Source organism: Python bivittatus, unplaced genomic scaffold (genome assembly GCF_059951505.1).
Source record: "Python bivittatus isolate LINGU-HERP-01145 unplaced genomic scaffold, Pbiv_v1 ctg000070_np1212, whole genome shotgun sequence".
In the NCBI taxonomy this organism is placed as follows: domain Eukaryota; kingdom Metazoa; phylum Chordata; class Lepidosauria; order Squamata; family Pythonidae; genus Python; species Python bivittatus.
Window position 1 is genome coordinate 24458280 of NW_028277034.1, and position 12176 is coordinate 24470455.

General features: G+C 35.1%; 1 protein-coding gene across 5 annotated transcripts in view; it reads right to left on the reverse strand.

Moving 5' to 3' along the window:
• Positions 1 to 6581: 6581 nt before the first annotated feature.
• Positions 6582 to 12176, reverse strand: part of IL15 (interleukin 15) — a 79847-nt gene continuing 74252 nt past the window's right edge. For all 5 annotated transcript variants that reach the window (XM_088132821.1, XM_088132823.1, XM_088132824.1 and 2 more), the window contains 4 exons: positions 11697 to 11778; positions 10855 to 10893; positions 9784 to 9927; positions 6582 to 7351 (listed from right to left, as the gene is read on the reverse strand). In XM_088132821.1, coding sequence (XP_087988947.1) covers positions 7223 to 7351; positions 9784 to 9927; positions 10855 to 10893; positions 11697 to 11778 — 394 coding nt within the window. In that variant the 3' untranslated portion in view covers positions 6582 to 7222. The remainder of the gene's footprint in view (positions 7352 to 9783; positions 9928 to 10854; positions 10894 to 11696; positions 11779 to 12176) is intronic.

Below are 12176 nucleotides of genomic sequence, written 5' to 3' on the forward strand. Positions count from 1 at the left end.
TTTTATTACAATGAAGGTGTCATCTACATATCGGATCCATACTTTAGGTTGTATTTGTGGGAGTGCTATAGCTTCTAGGTGTTGGATTACAATCTCTGCTATGAGTCCCGATAGTGGTGATCCCATGGGTGTGCCCCTGATTTGTTGATATATTTGTCTATCAAACTGAAAATAGGTGGTGAGACAGGGGTTGATGAGGTCTATGATTCTGGGTATTTCAATCTGGATGTATTTGGTTAAGTCCGGTGTGTTGTGTAGTATTGCTGATATGGATTCTTTCACTAGTTCTGGGTTTATGGATGTAAAGAGAGCTGTGACATCAAATGAGACCATAATTTCATCTTCATCTATGTGTACGTCTTTTATTTTCTGGAGGCACTGTAGTGAGGAGTTGATAGAATGTTCACTCTTCTCTGTGAGGTGAGGTGTTTTCTGTCAGTTCACTATGTTGTATGTTGGGGTCCCTGGTAACTACCAAGAAACTACCAGAGGAACAAAACCAAACCCCCACCCCCAACACTGGCAGGGGATGCAAACAGAGAGCAAACCCCATCCCATTCCAGCACTGAAGATGTTACCTAGCCGGGTAATGAAACGTTTGGAGGAAAAGAACCAAGCTCAGAGAACCCCAAGGACTCCACAGTTCAACCCTGAGCTACACATATTTGCCTCCATTGTGAACATTCCTTATTTGTGAACTGTACAGTGGCCCTCGGGTCTTGTGTGATGTTTGTAAACTTGTCTGTCCTTAGTTTTGATTGAAAGGTCTGTTGACTGAATTTTAACTTCAATAAACAAAAGTAAGCAATTCAGTTTCATTGTTATATCTGACCATGTTCCAATGATATTGCAAGTGGTATTTAAGAAGATTTACTGTGTTGATTCTGCATGTGTTGTGGGTTCCTTAGATTGTGACTCTATAGAGCAGAAACTGATGGATTGCCAGCCTGCAGCTGGGAAGTCAACCCTAAGGCTGGCCCTGGATCTAATGACATAAGTTGAACACAAGTAGCTTCTCACTCTGAGAACGGGGAAAGGATCCAGACCTTAGCCAAGTGCCCAGTCCTAAAACAAAATGGCAGTTAAAAAGAACCTAGCAGTCAAGGTCTGTGTAACTCCTTGAGCATCAATGATCAATCAAGGGTCAGGCTTGCTATTTAAGGGCATGCATGCTTCAAGCCTCCCTCCAGCTTCCTGATCTGTTCTGCTGATTTTAAATTCCAACAGCTTCGGGGCTCCCTGTCCTGTACACTGATAAGTGCTTTTGACCCCTGGATTGGATTCAGTGAACTCCTGAACTTTTGACTTCCAGCTAATGGCTCAGGCTTCATTCCTTCAGCTAGGTCCATAGACTGACTGACTCTGCTCCTGTCCACAGGCAAACAATTCTTTTACCAGTCTCTCCCTGAATGTAAGCTTCTATTTCATTTGCAACCTTCAGCCTGTGTTTTACCTGTTTGTGTGTTGAACTGATTTATGGCCCAGCTAATAAAGCAGTTAGAATCAACATGCTAATTTATTCTTGTCTGCTCACACCTCAGCTGTGTATAGAATTACTAAAATATTTAAATTTCCCTTTAAAAAAAGACAGTGAAATATTCTTTCAGATAACAAATTCTGTGGGATACTTTTAAACAATATGTTTGGGGTTGGATTACTGCATATACAGTACATCTTGGAAGAAAAGAAACGAAAAAGAATCTCAGCATATTATCCTGGAAAAGAGTAAAAAAAAAACACTTTTAAATAAATTGGAATTGGGTTACTTATATGTCCTGGGTACTGAATATTCATTAAATCATATAAAATAGGATTACTGAATACAAGGGGAAAAAGCAAGTAGAATGGTTTCTAGAATGAAACAACAGCAGCAATATAATGCTAGCTTCACAATTAAAAATTCACAGGGTAAAATTCAAAACACACACACACGTTTACATTTGACTTTGAGTATGAGCTTCCAATGAATACGTTTCTACCTTTTAAAATAAATGTTCCTAAAATTTATGTCCTAAGATCACCATGCTAAGTTATCAACACCATTAATGTTACAACAAATTATAGATACTATTAAATCTATGAAAGCAGGAAAGGAATCTGGTCCGTGTGGATTTCCAATAAAATGGTATATTTATGGAAATGTTTGTTCATACTGTATATTGTTGGCCACTATAATGAGATTTACATGAAATGCATGTTTTACTCCTCGTTTTATGAGATTTAGTATCTATCAATCAATCAATCATAGTAATATTGATTGAAACTGGGTAAAGTTCACACATATTGTGCTAGTTAAAGTTTGATATCCTTGCTAAGTGCAAACGCTGAAATTTTGATGGCAACATTAGCACAGAGATTACTGAATATATTTCCTTCTCTAGTTCATCCTGCACTGCACAGATTCATTAAAGAGAGTATTAGAATATTCGAAGATATGTTAGACATTAAACTGAGAAAATTTATTTGGCTATGGTCACTTCTTTAGATGCAGAAAAAGCTTCTGATTAGTGCTAATTAAAATTTTGAAACATCTTTATTAACTAGGTTAGACTGTGGAATTTAAATCACTAAGCTTTAATTATTATGAGCATTGCTTAGAGTCCATTAAAACATATGTAATGACTTTGAAGGTGGAGAATAAGAGGTTTTTCTCTACTATCATGTCTACTGAAAATTGCCTGAAGGAACTGTTCCCAAGGAACAGGCCTGATCCTTATACCCTTGGCAAATTGCAATGGCTTTTCAAACTTTTTACACAGACAAAACCTCTCATATAAGCAAGCATATTGATAACACCATTAATTATGATAGTAGGGAGGCCAGTACATTTGCTTGCCCAATGTTACTGGATCACTTCTTTATTCTCTCCTTAAGGATGTGGACAAGATGCTTGGAGTTATTATCTGCCCATGGGACCATATCCCTTTTGGCTGTACTGGCTGGGAGTAATCTATTGATGGAGGTCTTATGTTCTATTATTAAAGCCTCTATCTCATAAGGGTAATACTGCCTGCTTTTTCAACCTGATGAAAAAAAATTAGATTCCTCCCTATTAAGCAGCTATAGAAGTTTTCTAATTTGCCTTTCTTAGTCAAGGTGGTTGAGCAGGTGATGGGTGGGTAACTCCAAATGCTCATGGATGATACTGATTACCTAGAACTGTTTCAGTCTGGATTTAGGCACAGGCCATTATAAAGACTGATTTGATGGATGATCTCTTGATGGCTCATAATAGAGGGAGTGTGCCCCTACTCATACTTTTGATATAATTGGCCACCTCAGGTAGTTGATGGTTGGGACATGGTTATGCTGCTACCTTAAGTAGGAGCAAGTCCAAATCATGAGTTAAAATGCATTCAACTTAAAAAAATTCTAACAGCCAACCTTTTAAAAATTATCTGATGGGGTATCCTATCATTAGGATAGGATTAATTAATTAAAAGCATTAGTGAAATAAACATTGATAATTTACACAAAGAAACATTTGGAACATTCTCTTATCAAATCAGTGGCTTATGTTCTATAGTATCAGACGTGTGTCTTACATGTATGTATGTATGTATATGTATGTATGTGTGTGTGTATATACACACACACACACACACACATACATATATATACATACATACATGTAAGATACACGTCTGATACTATAGAACATAAGCCACTGATTTGGTAAGAGAATGTTCCAAATGTTTCTTTGTGTAAATTATCAATGTTTATTTCACTAATGCTTTTCAATTTTCAAATGTTTATATAGCTGAGCTGTAGTTTTAAATTCCATTGAGATCTATTCCAGTATGCGCAATAATTTATGAGTTTCAGAGGCTGCCAACACATGTCCAAAGTGAGAGATCAACAAATGCTTTAATTGTATATATTGACACTGAGAATTTTCAGTCAGCCCAGTTGTTTTGTCATGCCTCAAAGCTTTAAAAGAATTTTCAATGACCAATTGATCTTTTTCTGCCCAGATTAAGAAAAACAAACTTACACTCATTGAATTAGGGTATCCCAAAGGCTCAGTTTCTCATAACAAGGATCTAATTTAAAAACATAATCCCAAAGCTTTACAATGTATCTTGCTGCCTTTAAAGCAGAGGAAAGTAAGTAAATAATGAATGCAGCTAAAATTAGAACCAAGCACTTGCCAAGTTTTTGATGGAATCAAATAACTGATTTTCAATTGTACCTGTAATGGTTCATTGTCAAAATTATTCACATTTCACTTAAAACAGAAGTCAAAATAGAAACTCTCCATCCTCAAAAGAAAGCCTACATTTGTCTAAGGAAAATGTGAAGGTTTGTCCATTCCACAGAAATGTCCTCAATAGTTCATCAGTTTGTTGAAAATAATTCTCGAAGGAATTAGCATATAGTATCCTCTTAAAATATAAACCAATCTAGATATAATTATTTTGATCATGTTTATTCTTCCCAATAAGTTTAGAGGAATTTTCAACCACCTATTTATGTAAATATTTATCCATGTAATATAATAAAAATGTTTTAATGTACTAACAAATATATTTGGGATTTGGGACTGAAACAGCATTGGTCTCACTTTTAGATGATCTCTGGCGGGAGCGGGATGGGGGTAGTGCCAGTTCAATGTAAGTGAGCACATGACTTTAAACACATGTCTTTCCCAAAAATCCAAGCTTTATAAATCCAAATTATTCCTAAATCAATAAATTCCAAGTTTTCACTGTAGATCAATGTCACATTAAAGTCTTTAAATTTAATTTCTCTTTGCAAAATCATATTAAATATAGTTTGGGTATCAGACCAAAACTAAGCAGCTAGAGAAGTTCAAATTATACATGTCAAAGTCTCCTCAAATCTATGACCTCTCCAGCTTTTAAAGGTTGACAACAACATCAACTGATTCGTCCAATAAACATGAAAAATAATGTTTTGATAAATTAGTCTTATCTTAACATCCTACCAAACATTTAATATTCTTTAAGACATGATATTATTGATTTCTTAGAATAGAAAATAATCAACCTTAGGCAGAAGGATCTTAATTATTTCTTAAATACCACATTTAATAAATACATATTTAATATTGATCTTCATGAATAAATTCTGGCAAAATTATTTTCAGTTTATCAGCTAGAATCATTGTGAACAACGTGTAGTCATTATTCAATAATGATATTGGCCTATAGTTTCTTGTTAAAGTCGAATCTTGTCCCTCTTTAGGCACTAGTGCTAAATTGGCCTATTTCCAACTTTCTGGCATCTGTCCACCCTGTAAGATTGAGTTCAACATGTTTTGTAGAAGTTGTAAAAGTTCATCCACAAAACATTTATAATAAAAACCTGATAATCCATCTGGCCCAGGAACCTTTCCTGGTTTAATCTTTGTTATAGCTTCAGAAACTTCCCTTATTGAGACAGATTCATAATCTGTCTCTGTTCCTCTGTAAACCTCAGTAAATTTTATTTAGATATTCATCTATTTTCTTTAGAGAGATGTCACTTCCTTTATACAAGATGAAATAATATTGATGAAATGCTTTTTGTATGGTTGCAGGTTTTTGTTGTTGGTTTTTTTTTGGTATGGCTGCATTATCCATTAATACAGTATCTCCCTCTTGTAATTTCAATATCATTTTTTTCTTTTCATAATTTACATGCCAGCCACTTCCCTGATTTGTTTGCAAACTTTTTTTTTTGCTTTACATAATTCATTTTTATTTCTATTTCTCTTCCTATTGACAAAGATAACTGTCATAAAAGCTTAATTTGTTAATACTTCTCTGGAAATTTCTTTAATTCTTCTTCTTTTCTCTTTATGTCATCCAAAATAGCTTGTTTTTTCTCTTGACTCTTCTTTTTGAGTTCAGTATTATGTTGTATAAAATTACTTCTAATAAAAGTGTTACTTGCATCCCAAACCGTTCTTAAATCAGTGCCTTTACCTAAATATTTTCAAAAAATTATTTTAACTTCTTTTCACAATCCTCCACTATTGTTTCTTTCTGTAGCAACATTTCATTTAGTTTTCATCTAAAAGAACTAGATTTTCTTTTATAAACCAAACTTACAGGATTATGATCTGAAAAAGTCTTTGGTAATATTTCTACTTTAGCAACCCTAGTAGCCAAGTTCTTTGAAATCCAATCATGTCTATTCTTGAAAAGGATCTATGTCTTTCAGAAAAGTAGGTTTACTCTCTTGAATTGTCATTTTTCTGTCTCCATATATCAACCAGCCCTAAATTGTCCATCAAATCAAAGAAAACTTTTGGTAATTTGTCTTATGATTTAATATTTTTCTCAGATGCTCCATCCAGTTGTGGGGAGATCACTCCATTCTAATCCCCATCAAACGCCAAGTTCCATAAGAAAGACCTATTAATCTCTCCATAAGTCCTTTATACAACAGTACTTTATCCTCATTTGGGACATAAATTCCCAGTATCAAAGTCTTAGTCCCATGCAAGTTGACGTCCACCCGAACAAATCTATCATGCTCATATGTAAGCACAAATTCTGGTTTTAGTTAGGGATTTATATACAAAACCACTCCCTCCCTCCCTCCCTCCCTCCCTCCCTCCCTCCCTCCCTCCCTTCCTTCCTTTTCCTGCTGAAATAAATTCTTCACCCAAATTTTTGTAAATCAAATAGTTTATGTCCTTTTTTCTAATATGTGTTTCTTGTAGGCATGTTATATCTTTGCTCCATTTATATTCCACATCAAGCATTTGTCATCCATAATCAAGCCACATTTTTAGAAAAATGGATACCTGTAGCACCTAGTTTAGTATCATCCTGTTCAGTTTCCTGTTGTACCTATTGAACTTTTTGAGTAGTCTCATCTGAAATCTCCATTTGAATCTCCTCCAGTTCCTTCTTTAAATTTTTCTAGATATTATCTCGCCTTCTGGACAGAATTCAGTAGAAACCTCTGTTGTTTAAAAGTAAAAATCACACCTTCCAATTTGTCCCATTAAAATGGAATCTTTTCCTGCTTTAATCTCCCAGTCAAAAAAGAATGCAAGATCCTAATAGGAATTTGTTTAAGAACAATTATATCTGTATTATCAATCTTCATTCTTGTATTAAAATGCTGCTGCCAAACTTATTCTATATACTTTATCAAAGTCCCAGAAGGGAAGGAAAAGAGAGAGAGAAGAGTTCAGGCTGGCCACTGAGAAGCTATCTTTCCACAGAGGCAATAAATTATTTCTTCCAGCTACAATGGAGTATTCTCAGTAAACAGTATTTGTTTTTTCCTCTCTGTTGATTCTCCGTAGAACAGACATGAAGTTTGCTATAAATTCTGAATAGTTTTTTTCTTTGTATGTTTCACAACGTTGGCAGGTGCGTGTATCTATATTCTTCAAAAATAAAAGATTGGAAAATTAGTATTATGCAAGTACAATAAACAAAATGCGGAGAGCGAAGACAAGGATGTATCCATGCCTGACATAACAGTTCCTAATAACAAGATTTCTACTGCAGCTAGAGTGAAAAAAAAATCTTTTGCTTTCCTAAATTTGAAGTATAAGTTTCAAAACTAGGTTTGTGAGCAGATGGTTCCAGAGGAAATACCAGACAGACTGAAATTCCAGGTTAGTAGAATTCAGTGACTAAGTTTTTCTTTTTCCTGTCTATTCCACACTACTGCAACAAGCAAACAATCCATCTTACAGCTACCAATTTATATACTTATGACTTTTCGTCCTGTAGCAACTTGCAGCCTACAAAAAATTTATAGCTAAATGTTTATGCTTGCCTATTTTCTTACAGATTCTTAAATGCCTCTAGACATTTTCCTGCAATTTACTCCTGAATCATAATTAATTCCTGAGATTCTTATGGACCACAATGCTTAAAACAAAGTTGGACACTGTCCATGAACTAAATATGGTCTGAAGATCCTCTAGCTAATGTTTTGAATAGTGCAGGAAGTTCAGTGTTAGGAGGAGAGGATTGTGGGGAGAGGATATTTAACTCACAGTTCACCTCAGTGCTGTTCAACTCATCAAATATCTCAACTTGACAAAAGGAAAACTAAACAGCTTCAATAATCTTTTCTCAAGTATAATCTTGAACTCACAGCAAAATGCAGGAGGATTATCTCAAGCCTCTCCCTAATGCTGAAGAGAAAAATGGCTGAGGATCAAGGCTGAGAAGAGAAGTGGGGCGCCTTTTATCTCCGCAGGATCCTCAGAATTAATGGACTAGAATCCTTTGGATTAGGCTAGTAGCCTAATAGGGTATAATACATTTAATACCCTAGTATTTCATGTACTGTTTGAAATTGGGTATGTTCAGCCAAATTGGACACATTCCATGTAATGCACGCAAAACTTTGAAGATGTATGTTAAAGTAAGATATGCAAATTTCTTGAAGATGCTTGAACAGCAATTTATATTTTTCTGTCTTTGAACCATGCCCATTTCTCTCTGGTTTGTTACACCAGGTTGGGGAAACATTCTTAACTCTACTTTCCTTCTAAGAGCAACAGAAATCCAAGTCTTTTCATCCCCTACCTGAAGAAAGAGTTAGTATTAAGGATGCCAAAGGAAAAAAGTCATTTGGTAGAATAATACCCTGGTGTTTGGAGTTAAAGTAAAGGCTCTCTGTGGACTTTTTTTGTTAGCAAGAAAAGAGCCAATCTCATAGAGGTAAACATTCTCAGCTTCCCTGGAAATAGCACAAAGAGCATAACTTTGTCTCTGATGTGTGGCATTTGGACATGCCCTCCGAAGAATATAAGTTACGCTGGAGAGGCCTACAACTGTTTTTGTAGCCCTTGAAGGGCGAAGAAGGGAAAATAGAGGCAGTTACAGTAGATGTTCAAGCTTGGGTGTTTCAAACTCCAAGAAGCTCAAGAAAGGTAACCACAAAACACAAAAGGTGAATTTGGGTTAGGGAACACAATTTAGTACAATTTGAGAAACACTGATGGAAGGGCATTCGCAGGTTATGTACATATTTATTATAAATAGAAATTATTATGAAGTTAATCTATAGCAGATTAAGAGCTAGGTGAAGGAATGTTTCTATAATGGATTAAAGCCACATCCTTCAAAAAAGACTCCATAAACCTGCCTGATAAAGGCAATGGGGGTGGGTGGGGGGTGGATCCTCTGGGAAAACAACTGATAGAGGAAGTTAAGGCCATTTTTCTTAGGGCCAGAGTCAGTCAGGGTACGTTTTCTTTTCCCTTTCTTCTGTTTTTTGTGTTGTGGCTAAAACCTGGCTCACCTAAAGCAACCAAATCATTCTTAAGATACAACTTTTTATTAGGTATGCAAACAACAAAACAGTGTACACTGAGCTCCCAGCAAAGCATTAGTAGCTTGCTGAGCAGCTCTGAGCAAAAGCAGAGCCACAGCATGTACACCTTTGGCAAGACAAAGGAAAAGGCAGACACAGTGCAAATTACAGCATGACGCTGGAATATTTTTGATAAACCCATCTGGGTGACCTTATTATTTCTCCTTTCCTATTAGGTCAGCATGTCAGCTATACTATCTTTGAGATACAGTCAGTCAGTAAAAAACAATTTGGTTTACTGGCCCACTGGTCCCTGTCTGATTCCTCCCCTTGTTGCCACTCAGGATCAATTCAATGTGCTGAGAATGTTTTCTTACAAGGACATTTTAAACAACTCACATACGGGGGGTGGGGAGGGGAGATAGTACCTTTTACCACCATATCTAAGATTTCTTGAGTGATTTTGTGAATGAATAGAAGCTGTTACAAACTTCTTGTACACCAATTCAGCGCAACATGTACTTTACCCCAGGTTAGACTTACCATTTCATGGGATAGAAATTTTTTAATAATTCTGACTATACGATGCACACTATCGCAAAACTTTGAATCCCCAAATTTAGACTCATACAAAACTACTTCCATCTCAAGCTGAAAGCATTTTATCACCGATACATTACAGTGACTCTAGGAAAAAGAAAAAAAGAAAAATCAATAGGTTTGTAAGGTAAATGTTTTCTGGCCTCGTTCAGGCATGACATTTTGCATTCATTTTTGTCACTCTCCGTTCTGGAAGTGGAGAGGTTACACTTAGTAGAAGTGTAATATATGAATCCATATATTATTTTTAAGAAAAATGATAATTTACAAAAATATATATAAATACAGTATATATTGTGCTGTATATTGATTACAATAGTGGACAAAGCCTGGAGAGAACGAAGTTCAGTTTTCACTTATCTATGAAACCCTTTGTAAGCTACAGTGTTATTACATGGAATAGACTTTAACAATAAATATTTACAAATTAAACCAAATCAGTCTGAACATTATCTTCTACAGTTATATATGACTGAAATAAAATATAAAATGTCATGATTTCTGCCATCTAATTAATTGTTAATTAATTACAATCTGATAAACATGCAAGCATGTCAGTTGGGTGCCTTGTAAATTCCCTAAGTGGAAGTTCCAAAGCTTGGGTGCAGTTACTGAAAATTTATTTTTTTAGTTCCAGTCAGACTTATTTCTCTGATAACTGGGACAGACAAAATTGCTTATATAAATAATCTAAACAGGCTGGCAGATGTATGTGGAAAAACTGGGACCATAAACAAATCAAGGCAATAAGTTGTTTCAACAAGTAAGCAGCAGGCTCTTGAATGACTGTTCCAGTTAGCAACCTGATTCCCACATTGTAGACCAAGTTTCAGAACACTTTTCAAAGAATATCTCCCAGAGTACTCCTGTAGTCCATAAGCAGTGAAATAGGATAATGTACTACTACAGTTAGATCTCTGTATTGATTTAAAAGGCTGGTGAATTACAGATTTTAAACTGCATACAACATATTTTATGAACTATTCAAATTTCTGAAAAATAAAACATACTTACAGGGTAATTTAAATCTGCCGTATATAAAAAGGCATCAATCTAAAAGAAGAAAATTGCTATGTAATCAGCAGTTTTAAAACATGTTTTTCCCCAAAAGATGAGATTAGAAATCATTTAAAAATTGCTCTGCATCTTGAGAACATTAAGCATCTAGGGAGTATGATTTGGCAGCTGTTGAATTTAATAGTGAAATCTATAATTTTTCCAAACTATATAGGAAAAAGCTGAAGGGTTTGCCTTTCAACAAATCTGCCTTACAGTACTTGCTGAATCAAAGTTTAAACATGATTTTAGGAAAAGAGTTATTTGGTATTTAAATTCAAGAGAAACATATTTTCAGAATTAGAAATGCTTTAAAGTTTTAAGTGTCCTCAGAGAATATACTTTTAAAAATAGAACGTGAAAATACTAGAATCAGTCATCCAGAATACACTCAAATATTGTCAGGAAATAAGTTAAAACAGTTCCAAGAAAGAGAGACAGAGACAGAGATAGAGATCTTTTTGGTTATCCATTTGTAATTAAAACGGAGAGGAGAAGTTACACAAATTTATAAAGTGTCTTTAACTGCTAAGTATTAGTTGTGAGCACATAGCCTTAATAGCCATTTCGCTCACATGTATGTTACGTCTTGGGCTGGCGGGCTAGTTAAGTATTGCAGCCTCAATATATACCTAATATATTTTTATATAGAAGCAATATAGAACCAGACAGTATTTCAGGGGAATACTGAGGGAAGTAAGGGAAAATCAAATGAATCACACTGACAAAGCACCATGTATGTACCCGTCACAATATATATATTTTTAAGCCCTGTATTCACTTCTATTTTGTGAAGTTACCTCAGAGCTGACTTGAATCTTTTCCAAATCCAATAGCACTTCAGCCAAAAGAGTGGTGGCCTGTATAGGTAGTAGACATGAGCTTGTTTGAAACAAAAGAGTAAACACAACATAAGTATCAGAATACTTCAGTGGCATCATAACAAGAATAAATAATATTTAAATCATTAACCAAAAAGAAACATGTAACATGCGCATGATCTCTGAGCATTGCAAAATTATATGATAAACTGATAGAGGGATCATTCCAGCCCTAGGGTTAGCTGGATATGATTCAGACATCCAATCAACCATGCTGAGATGTCTGTTTTCCTTAATATTTTACCATAATATTTCATGTTTAAAGAATGAGCTTGAGATAGCAATAGTGCATTATCCAGTTCCTAAGATGGAGACTCCTTACAATGGGTGTGGGGGAAGAAAGAGGATATGGGGCATGGTGGGAAAATCATTCATCTGGGCTTCTAGGAAAGGACAGCA